General features: G+C 45.1%; 1 protein-coding gene across 1 annotated transcript in view; it reads left to right on the plus strand.

Annotated features, from left to right (window-relative positions):
* The window catches only part of IKZF3 (IKAROS family zinc finger 3), a 32,046-nt gene extending 25,772 nt beyond the window's left edge, over positions 1-6,274 (plus strand). The window contains 2 exon segments of the mRNA XM_062595613.1: positions 327-443; positions 5,571-6,274. Of these exon segments, the coding sequence (XP_062451597.1) occupies positions 327-443; positions 5,571-6,274 (821 nt within the window).
* Positions 6,275-12,046: the final 5,772 nt, after the last annotated feature.

Consider the following 12,046-nt stretch of genomic DNA (forward strand, 5'->3'; position numbering starts at 1 on the left):
CCTGTTTATTTTACACTTCCTCTTGCTAATGAAGATATTGGTTTTGTATGGTTTGTGCTCTCCTTGCACGAGCTCAGGACTGCAAGATCAGTGTGTGTTTCTGTGCTTGGTTCCACCGACCGCAACTGGTGCCCAAGATGCAAAAAGCAACAACAGAAAAAGCAACAAAACAAGTTTACATCAGATCTCCAAACTGTTTCCTCCCAGCCAATGTGGCAAACTCCGGAGATTAAACCATTCATTTCTTCCTTTTTTTTTTTTTTTTGTTTTGTTTTTTTTTTCCTTTTCACCTACGTGTTTTTTTCTTTTCACATTTTCCAAACTAGCAAACGTGGAGGCAAGGCACATCAAGGCAGAGATGGGGAGTGAAAGAGCCCTTGTGCTGGACAGGCTAGCAAGCAACGTGGCAAAGCGAAAAAGCTCAATGCCTCAGAAATTTATTGGTAAGAACAAAAAGCCTTTTCTTGTGCAACAGTTAAATATGTCAAAGTTGGTAACCTACAGTACAATGCCACTGCTTATTTTAAATATCCTTTTCAAGTTTATAATCCAATCTAATAAATGGGATGTAAACAAAGTAACTTTAATTTTCTGATGTTTTTGCTGATTTGTTGTAGGTGTTCAATTAAAATAAAAAATAGATTAGAGAACTGGGTACAAGCTACTACTCTACTTTGTTTGTACAGACAGTATATACATACGTTTTGTAAGCTTTCATGCGCTGTTTTCTGCAGTTATGTATTTCTGCTAGGTTCTTTGCTAGGTTGTTAGGTTCTTTACAGGAAAAGAACCAAAAGGCTTAATGCTGTTAAGTGCTGTGTGCTATCACTACCCTGTCTAGTCTGCAGGAGCTGACGGTACTTGTAGCACGCATATACGGAATGAGGCCTAAAGACAGAAAACTGGAGTTTTTTTAGTCATCTGCTGATTTTGAATATGATGGAAAATATCACATCCTTTCTTGTGACAATTTAAGCTACAAGATGCTTCCATAACATTTTCCTTGCATTTAACTGTATACAATCAGTTACATGTTGTGAATCTTGCATATTAGTTTAGCAAACTTACTGCTTTCTGTAACTAATTTGTATGTTTTTTATTTCACTTCAGTCTCAGTGTTTAAAATTATATCTAGTAATTTATCAGAAAAAAATGACCACTGATATGATTAAGATTTCCAGTATTCCTTTAAAAATTAGAATATTTGGAACTTATTTTATTTTTGCCAAGAAGCTATTTGAAATGGATATACTAATCCATAGTTTTATGTAACTAAATCTGTTGCGTGTCATAATAGGAAAATAAAGGGGCTTTATTTTAATTAAAAGTGCTCATCAGTTTAATTTTTATGTAATGTTGAGCTTACTGGGAGGTTCTATATTTTGGTGGATGACTGATCCTGTTGGCTGGTTGTATTTCATTATCTTGCCCTTTATGAAAAGAAAATGCAACTATAATTTTGGAATTTATTGTCATCTAAGTATTGTCATACTTAGCAGTTATATAATATTAGTACTAGTAATGTCTTATTTGTAATATTCTGGATGGATATATATGGTACTGGACTCTTTTCTTAATATAAATTTTGTCTTCAGAATAGCAGCCTCTGTGGTAACTATGTTCACACACATTACTGGGGAGGGGAGAAATGTGGGGCTGAGCGTGCAGACAGGGATCAGCTGCTCGTTGGACTGACCCACCCTGGCAGAGGGAGATTCTGAGAATCTTTCTTGAACTTCTGGGGCTAAGGTTCAAACCTAGGTAAAGGTATGCTGCTAAATTCATAAGTACATAAGAAAGACTTACTTTTTAAAGGTAATGTAGATCTTAGTGGCTTACTGGACTTTTATCATCTATGAAAAATTATAATTTTTATTTAGATGTCAGTATAAGTTTTAAAAGGCCCCCTTTTCATACAGGAGTGAAGTAATACCAGCACACTCCATATTAGTACCTTTTGGTACCTAATATTGAAACTGTTGACTGTGTGACTTAGACCTTACATGTCATGTTGTGATTCAAAAAGTAATACTAATGCAAATGTTTTGAAAATCTTTAGCTTCCTTTTTTAAGTTGCTGAGAGCAGCTTCACACATCTTGTTTTACAGTGAATATCCATTTGATCCTTTTACATTTATTAAACACATCTGCAGCAAGGCAAAACTACTCAGTGTAACTGCTAATGTTTTGCTTAATTGTTTTAACAGCATTCTCCTTACTGTATGGAATAGATCCCTTTTTTGATCAGTAGTTGATAGTGCTCAATAATATTGCCTGTAGATCGCATGAACTGATACTGTGTCATGCAAAAGTTTTGGGGGAAAATTTGGAGGAACTGTTGCCATTTACTTAAAGGCATAAAATACCTGATTTCTGAAACTTTCTTGTTTTCTAAAACCTGTGTTGTTGGCATGTTCTTGTTAGGTAACGTGTGAAGAAGTGACTCACTTGGTCCCTTTTATCCCTGGGAAGCAAGTTTGCAGCAGCAATCAGTCCGACCTTGATTTGACTTTTGTGACTTTCTGAGCTGTATGTGTGGGAGTGAAAATCTGCCAGGAGAGCTTTGTGATTTCTTGGGAAATGGAGTTCTCAGAATGGGTGCTATTTTTTCATTATGTCAGGAAGAAGGGATAAAGAGATCTACACTGACAGGCCATCTTTGGCTCATCATGATGAAAGTCTATTGAGCAGAAAAAAATAACTTTATTATTTTGTGATTCTACAGAAGTTCCTACATTCAGCTGTTGCCCACTTTATTTCTCACATATTCATCTTCAGTAGCTACTTTATGTAAATAATATTTTCTTAGTATGCAAGTGTATAATTCTCAATTAAGGACACAGACAAGCAGAATGTACGCTTGGCTTTCAGCCTCTGTGGTAGGCTCTTCTTTGAGGGCTTCTCTTGCAAAGATTGTATATTTGGCTTTTCCATGAGTTAAGTGAGAACAAGGATTTGAATGGAAGTTTACCATTTGTGTATGCTATTTTGCTGTGGATTTCTGTTCTGCATATGTGTGGATGAAATGTACCAAGCCTGGCTCTTTGCACTTCCTCCATCAAGCAATAAAGAGATAAAAAATAGTGCAGCAGAATGGATACTCTCTGATATACACATAGCTGGGCAGGTGCTCCTTTGAGTTAAACTAGTTGTTCCGAATGGGTGTGCTGGTGCTGTTTCACTGCTGTATAAAACACTCTTGGAGCTAGGTCTTCAGTTCATACAAGTCAAAGGAACTGTCGCAGTCAATGTGTTTCTGCTAGTTTACACTAGCTAAGCGTCTGGCCTTCTACTACTTTCCATTTAAAAAAAAGTTCTCGTTGAGAGCAGTATTAAAAATCTATTTCTCATAGCAGTGAAAATGCTAGTACAGTTCTGACACATTAGCAGACACCATTATCTCACCATGTGGAGAGTCTAATGAGAAATTGTCTGCTTTGGTTAGTACAGCAACAGGAAGTAGGTTCACTCCCAGTTTCCAGTGTCCACACTTCATCAGGTTGCAAAAGTCTGCATACATTTTAGAGTAAGTGAAGCATCACTGAGCAGCACATGAGTATGTGTCATACGCTAGGACTCATGTGTGAATTTTGAAGGGGAGCGCTCTTGCATTGCGTTGAGACCAAAAAAAGAAACTGGAGAGAAAAGATGTTTCAGCTAACCAGTGGACTGCTTTGTAAGTGAACAGTAGAAGATTCTGTAACTTAAGTTCTTAATTTAGTGTTTTGCAATAACTTTGTGGTGCTTCCTGTGCTACAGATAGTAGCTTAACTCTGAATGGTCTATAATTCAGAGTAGAACATACTCATGTAATCATTGTCCTGCCAGCTACAAAGATAAAACATCATCAACTGCTTGGGGCACATCTTATTCATTCCCCAGTCCCTATATGCTCCCTTCCTCTAAATCATTGATTGCTGTGTTTATTGAGTGAAGTACTGATCTGACTTTTAATCTTTTTCCATGGAAAACTTTGCAGTGTTTGACTTACGGTGGGGAGGTGGGAATCAAAAACAGCCCCTTTTCCACCTGATCATGATACCACTCTGTAGTTAGACATTCTGGTCTTATCCTTAGAACTTTCTGTGACACTTGCATGCAGGCTCATTCTGCCTAAATATGGGCAACTTAAGGTATCTGAATTGGAAGCCTATTTACCCTGAGCTCTCTACTGAGACAATGGAGAGAGAAAGATGTCATTCTTTAATACTTCTTTCTTCTCAAAGTATCTTGGAAATTTCACAGTCTGCTTTAAAACATGGTTGCTTGCCCTCTCTTAAAATGAGTCTGCTTCTGATGTGCAATGTAGTGGCCTTTTAAAGGGATACAGCAATGTGACACATTAATGTATGTCAGGAGAGTGAAAAGGGGTATTTGCGTTGAACTTGATATAGCTGATAATTTAAGGGAGACGGAATAAGCTATAGTGGGGATTTTAAAAAGCCACCAAGATAGTGGGAAAAATAGTTTGAGATCCTTGGTGATTACAGATTGTGGGTTTTGTGTCTTATCTTAGTAACCCCTGAGTTTTAACCCAAAATGTACAGGGCTTCCTGTATATTTTTGCTTTTGTTACATTTTTTAAAATTTCAAATTTGATTGCATCTTTCACTTGCCTGGAGCTGGTTTTACGAGTCATTCAAATATGCTATATCGTTGTTTCCTTCTGTGTAAGGCTGGATCACAAGTTTTGTTGAGGGTTGGAAGCAGTTACACTTTTGTGGTTCACTAACCTTTTTGAGTGTTTTAGAAGAAAGAAACGTGAGCTCCTGGTTTTCTGCCTCTACAGTGAAACTTGATGAGTTTCATATACATTGAGTCATGGTGTTGACAGGTGACTGATAAACATCTGTACTACTCAAGTTACCGTAACTAAAAGATTAGTGGATCTGATGTTTGTAAGTCACTTGCACGTGGAACAGTTGTTCTGATTTTTTTTTTAAGCTATGAACAATTTTAAGTTTTTTGTAACCACAGAATTCAGTTATTTATTTCTAGACATTCGCAAAAAAAAGTGACTTTGGCCCTTTTGGGGTGCATTTTTTTTTTCCTCCTTGGACCTGGCATGTAGAAAACTAGTTCCAGTGTGCTACATTCAGTACCCTTCCTTGCCTTATCCCTTGTTTGAAGAGACATGTGCAGAATGTGCAGTTTCTTAGCTCTCCTCCCACTCTGTCTCATCTAGAATATTCAGTCCTGGCACACCCAAAGAGAAATATGTTTTGCTCTTCTTTTTTCATTAAGGATCATTTACCTTTTCCTAGAAAAAAGGATGAGAGAAATTAATCTATGGAAGCTTTTCTTGATGATAATCTTTCTCTTAGATCTCACAGTAATAAGAAAAATTAATGATGGTTTGGCCAATAAGTAGTCACTACCTTGTCTATTAGATTTTTTTGTTTTCAGCAGTCTTGGGCTTTAAAAAAATGTACAAATGGCTTATTTTCCACAGAGAACATTCCATATCTTTCTACTTTCCAGAAACTACCACCAGACTACTGGAAGAACATCACAGAATTTAAATACTTCTTTAACCAACTTGATAATTTAATACTTTTGCTCTCTTGCAGGTGAGAAACGACATAATTTTGATGTTAATTATAATTCAAGTTTCATGTATGAAAAGGAGAGTGACATAATGCAAGGACGCATGATGGACCAGGCCATAAATAATGCAATCACCTACCTTGGGGCCGAAGCCTTGCGTCCTCTTGTGCAGACACCGCCAGCTCCCACTTCGGAAATGGTCCCTGTCATAAGCAGTTTGTATCCCATACCACTGACCCGCTCTGAAATGCCAAACGGCAACTCACAAGATGCAGAAAAGAGCCATACCCACCTAAGAGACAAAAGTTTGTCTTCTGATAGAGGCCTTTCCCCAAACAACAGTGGCCAAGACTCCACAGATACTGACAGCAACCATGAGGAACGGCAGAATCACACCTTCCATCAAAGCCAAATGATCCCCCCTCAAGCCCGTAATGGCCTCCAATCCTTGAAGGATTTTCCAAGGCCGTATGACATAATCAAGCCACCTGCCATATGCCCACGTGATGCCTTTAAGGTCATCAATAAGGAAGGGGAAGCTATCGGGGTCTACCGGTGCGACCATTGTCGCGTCCTCTTTTTGGATTATGTGATGTTCACCATCCATATGGGCTGCCATGGATTCCGTGATCCTTTCGAGTGCAACATGTGTGGGTACAGAAGCCATGACCGATACGAGTTTTCCTCACATATAGCGCGAGGAGAACACAGAGTAGTACTGAAATAAAAGGATTGATTTTTCTGAGATCAAAGGATTTGTTTTAGATTGGGGGGAGGGTTGTTTGTTTAATTAGTATAAAGAAATTTCTTGAATATTTTTCTATGTCAGTTTTTAAACGATCAATGTCAGAGGGATGGTTTTGTTGTTTTTCTTGGTTTTTTTTGTTTTTTTTTTGTGTTTTACAAATAATTCATTGTTCTGTAGCATCTATGTCTAGCTGCTGTGGTGAGTGGTACTGTATAAGTACCAGAAGTAGAGAGAGAGATTTTATATGAACTTATTTTTGTGAAAATTAATAGCAATTTAAGATGTTTTTAATTTTTAACACGCGTTTGTTTCTATAGTGTTTGCTTTAATTCAGCACGGAAGTGTTTTATTCTCTACTGCCATTTTGTCTGGTTGAGCAGATGTATAGTCAGAAGTGCATAGGAAGAGCGTTTTCTCACTGTTTCGATTCCTATGGTCTTAAAATGGCTAATCACTGAAACACAGAAAACATATATTTGGGGAGGGTGTATTAACTCATTTTTAATGGTTTTCCCCTGAGCCTTAAAGAGCATGTGGTCCCACCACACTTTCATTTTTCTTACCTCTCTGTTCACTTTCTTAAAAGTCATTCCCCACAAACATCTTAGTAATATAAGCAAAATAAGAAATAAGACCTATTTGGGGGGTGGGGTTTTAAATTGTATACATTTTGGAATACCCAATGAACTCATTGGTTGACTTGTCCAGCAGTCTGGGGAAAATCCTGATTTTTGTTGATGGGAAGTGCTTCTTTCTAATGGGTGCTTAGTAAGAGAACGAGACTGTGCTGTGACTTGTGTCCCTGCCTGGCTCTTGCTCAAGTTAAGCAGCAGAACGTGCAGTTGTTCCATCCAGTCCGTGATCAGCTCTAAAATGGCAATGTGAAAGCGAAGTGCCCGTTGGCAGAGTAGAGCATGTGTTGGACTCGGAGCAGGAGTCACCATGTCCTGGCAGTAGATACCGTGAGAATCTTCATAGGTGAATGTGTGGGAGCTGACAATTCAATCACGCTGTCTGGTTTTACGCGGGGATATCCCTCTGAGTGAAATGTGCTGTTTTGCAAAATGAGTATTTACAATTACTTTGAAGCTGGTTTTAAAAATAGTTCTTTTAATCTAATCATTGTTCTGCAGCTGTATTATTAGTCACTGTGCTGAAGATATGAATTTGATAACAATTTTGCTGAGTGTATGTTTATTCTTTACAAGTTTTTTTTTTTGTTTTGTTTTTTTTTTTTTTGTTTTTTTTTTGTAATGTAGAGTTAGGTGTATTTTGATGGACTTTTTGCATCCATTGTATATTTTGATATCAACATTTGTTTTGTACTTTTTGAATGTTATTGTGCCAGCCAATATTCATAGTGTTCAATATGTTTCTTTGAAGTAAGGCTGGGGCATAAAGATCTGAATGAAGTGGCAAGGGATACTGAATTCCATTTCTGCTTCAGACTTGGGCTCTTTTTTTTACCTTAGACCAGACACTTTCTCTCTCCTTGATTTTTTTTAAGGTAGAATTTCATTCATTTTTCTGGTAGGAATATGAAGAAGGATAAATTAGTTTACAAAAGTGCTTTGATATCTAAAGTACTATAGAAGTGCTAGATTCTGCTTATCTTTGGGAGGTGAGTAAGGAAAATTATTTTGCTAACTTGTTCATTATTATGTGCATAGGTATAAAATAGTTTTAAAATCTTTTCCAATGGCCGTTTTCTCACGATGAGGCACATATTAGTTAGATGTTTGTTCTTCTCCCTAATAAATACCCATTGCCACAGCATGACAAAAAAATCCTTCTTTTGAGTGACTTCTGAGGTTGCAGCTTCACAAATGGTTTAACCCGATCATCTGAGGATCTTTTGAGCAATAGTCTAGACCTGGAGTGGCTTAAGCCAGTTTCCTGTTTCATTTAGTGTAAATTGTTAAATAATTCCATGTCTCATAGAAAGAGCGCTGCATTTTCTTGGGGAAAGCAACTGAGTTATGTATGCATCGTGATTGGTGAAAATGCTCCTCATGGTTCAACAGAAATTAATAAAATTGCACATAGTAAAATGTAACTGTTGTTTGCACAGGAAGCTCCTCAGATTGCTGAATACATGTTGTGCAACACCACCAGTTTCTTTCTCACACCACTACCGAATCCTTGAAAATACTCTTCAGCGTTTGCTCTCCCACTCTTCACTTAATGCCAGGCAGGGTTTCAGCCACCTACTGCTATTGCTTCCCAGATAAAGTGAGCAGTCAACCACTGAGCCTCCAGAAAGTTCAATGTGAGCAATACTGCCAGGTTTTTGAAAGGAAAGATCAAGGTTTTCACAGCATCTGCCCTAGAAGGCACCGTTTTCCCACCACAGCTTGGGCAAAGTAATGTTTTTAAGACATGCTGAACCGAAAGTACTGTCTGGAGTTAATGAGTGATCACGCTGTTACAGCCCTGCTGTAGAATAATCACGTTGTTGAATTTCAACCCAGTCGTTTATTAAAACAATGTGTTTATATGTGTGCTGTTTATGTGCTGTGTAATGCTCACAAAACATTTCACGAGCGTGTGCCAGCAGCTACCCAAACCGGGGCCGGGGACTGTCTTAATCCTGCCTTGGGAGCAGGGATGGCGAGTCAGGCGCGCCAGCCCCCCGCAGTGCCGGGATCTCGTGGGCCGGGACCAGCCCCTTTCACGCTGGTGGCCGCTCGCCTCCCTTTGAGTCCTGGGGGAGAGGCTGGAGCTTGCAGCGCTCCCCGGGGAGCGAGCAGCCTTCCTCCTGGACCAAACCGCAGCGGCGCCGCGGTGGGCGGCGGGAGGCCGGTTTGGCAGCGCCCCTTCGTCTAACGCGTACCGTGTGCGGTCTGGGGCCCGTCGGGCCCGCCGGCTCTGGGGGCTCGGGCGAAGGGCTTTGCCAATCTGGTCAGGAAAAAGGAAAACGAAGCCCCTCACTAATTGCCGTTGGTCTGATTTATTCCGCTCCTGAATCGGCTGATTTTTGATATGGAACAAACTTCTGTTTAGGTCTTTCTCTTAAACGCGCTCTAGCCACCTGTTTCTTCTGTTTCACTTCGTTTATTTATTTATTGATGAATTATATTCAGACTGTGCAACTCAGATGACACTTAGGAGACTGGGTTTTAGCGTTAAGAAACAAGTCTTTTGTGTTAAAATCTTCTTGAAATATCTATTTCCTTTGAAATTTATTTGAAATCCTTTTTGAAATTCTTTGAATTTCAGTAAATTATTTCATGTACGTAATTGTTACAGGAATCTCAGCTGCTGTGTTGATGTGCTGTGCTTCACTGCTCTTGCAAGGCCAAAGCTTGTTCCTTAAAGCTCGAAACACACAGATGCTGATAATGCTCAGGTCTGAAAAGTGAACGGCAAATTCTGTTTATTTGACAGAAACATGTTCAGAGAAGACCCTGAATTCCAGGGACTGGGAGCTGCTGTTCCTTAGGCTTGAATCTATCACTTTTTAGATCTGTAAATCAAAAAGATGTGATGAAACCTGTGACCAGCATGTAGCTGCTCCACTCAGAGCTGCCGAGCTGATCACGGCGGCTGTGGTTAGCAGAACACCAGCTAGTTTCTTGGTGGAGCGCTGCTGCACTCCGAGATTTGGAGATAACATGGTCTGCTCTTCTAACTGCTGAGAAGTGGTATCAGCGTTCAGCTCTGGTTAATAGATGAACGATACGGTCCTCCTCCGCCCCGGGGGCGGCAGGGCGCCTTCCTCGGCCCCCTGCGAGCCGGGGGCAGGCGTCCAGCCCCGGCCGCCCGCCGGAGGCGGAGGCGCTTCCCCTCGGCGCCCCGGGGAGCCTGCACGGACGGGCCGGGAGGCGCCGGGGTCGGACCGTGGCGCTCGCTCGCTCGCTGCGGCGCGCCGAGATACGCCGTCCTCTTCGGCTTGGTGTTGCTGAAAGCAGTAATAGCGAAACCAGGCTTTGGCAGAAGCGCGGGGGAGCAGGGAGCCCCGAGGTGTGAGCTCGTGGCGGCCTTGGCTGCGTGCTGAGACGCGGCGGCGGGGAACGCTCGTGGCTGCGTTCGCAGCCGGGATTCCCGGCGTCGGTGGGGATGCCTGGCGCGTCCGAATGACACGGCTCTTAGAAACGCAGCGCGTCCTCGCCGGCGGGGCGCTGCCCCGGGCCGCGCGCCGGCGGCTCCGGGCGGAGGAGCGCTCGGCAGGGCGACGCGGCGGCGCTTCGGCAGCGCGGCAGCGCTTCGGCAGCGCGGGCGCCCGCTCCACGGGCCCTCCCCGGAGGGGTCGGTGCGCCCGGGCCGGGCCCTCCGAGGTGGGAGCCAGCGGCAGAAAACAGCACAAAAAGGGAGGATCCCTGTTCTTTTCCTTTTGCCTTCGTTTCCTTCCTAGCCTCTCGATTAAAGACAAGCAGCAAAAATTATTTTCCCCCTTGCTGTGAAACTTGGGAAGAATTGTTTTAACCACTCTGCCCCGCTGCCAGGGCCTGGAGCGGGTTAACCCGCTGGGTGCCGGAGGAGGGTGCCGGGGGCGAGCCCCGTCCCTGGCTGCGGGCGCTCGGCATTCCTGTGCTTGGGACCAGAAACCCTTCGCGCGTCGGCCTCGCAGGAGGGTTCGGGGCGTGTTATGACGGGGAGATTCTTGTCTCCCGGCAGGCTGCGACGGCGCGGAGGAGCTCGCTTCGCCCGTCGCGTTGAGACGCCTCCTGCGAGGCGCGAACGTTCCCGCAAAGCCGCCCGGCGCTAAGCTGCGCCGCTGAGCGGCTCGGGCGCCGTCCGGAGCCGCCGTCTCCTCCGAGGCCGGCGGGGCCGCGGGCGAGCGGCTGCGGCGAGAAAAGCGGGCGAGGGAGAACTGAGTCACCGTCACCACCTCCTCGTCGTCCCCGTTCCCCACCGGCGCCTGAGTCACGCCGCGGCGCGCCGTGCCGCGGGGCTCCTGCGCGGGCGGCTCCGCGGGGCTCCCGCCGCCGCGCGAGGAGGGCGCCGGGCCCGGCGGCTCACGCAGGCGGCCCGAGGCCGGGCCGGGCCGGGCCGGGCCGGGCTGGCTGCCGCCGCGCCGGGGGCAGCGGGTGCAGGTCACGCCTGGTGCCGCCTCCGCCGCGCTTGGCCGCGCGGAAGCGAGCGCCCCGGGGAGCGGGGCGCCGCCGCCCGGCCGGCTGCGCCGCCGAGACGTTCCCCGCGGCGGGGTTATATCTGGCCTCCCATTTGCATAGCGGCAGCGCCGCGCACCTGGGCCGCTAGCGAAACCCTCCGGGGAGCGAGAGCGCGGCGCGCGCCCGCCGAGGGGCCCCGCAGGCTCGCCGGGGAAGGAAAGTCCCTGCAGCCGCTCGGGCTCGGCGGAACCGCCGCAGAGCCGGCGGCGCCTCCGGCCCCGTGGGCAGAGCCTCCGGCCCGGCGCCCTCCTTGCAGCCGACGCTCCCGGGCCGGAGACGACGCTCCTGAGCCGGGGATGATGCTCCCAGGCCAGAGCTGGAGCTTCCAGGCCAGGAACGATGCTCGTGGCCCGGGAACGATGCTCGTGGCCCGGGAACGATGCTTGTGGCCCAGGAATGATGCTCGTGGCCTGGGAACGATGCTCGTGGCCCGGGAACGATGCTTGTGGCCCAGGAACGATGCTCGTGGCCCGGGAACGATGCTCGTGGCCTGGGAACGATGCTCCTGGGCCGTGCAGTGATGCTCCTTGGCCAGAGACAACCTTGGCCGGAGCTGGTGCTCCTGGGCCGGGCGGCGATGCTTTTTGGCCGGAGCTGATGTCGGGGCCGCCAGCGTGGCCCAGGTGGCAGCCCGCCG

This window comes from Rhea pennata, chromosome 26 (assembly GCF_028389875.1).
Source record: "Rhea pennata isolate bPtePen1 chromosome 26, bPtePen1.pri, whole genome shotgun sequence".
Lineage (NCBI taxonomy): Eukaryota > Metazoa > Chordata > Aves > Rheiformes > Rheidae > Rhea > Rhea pennata.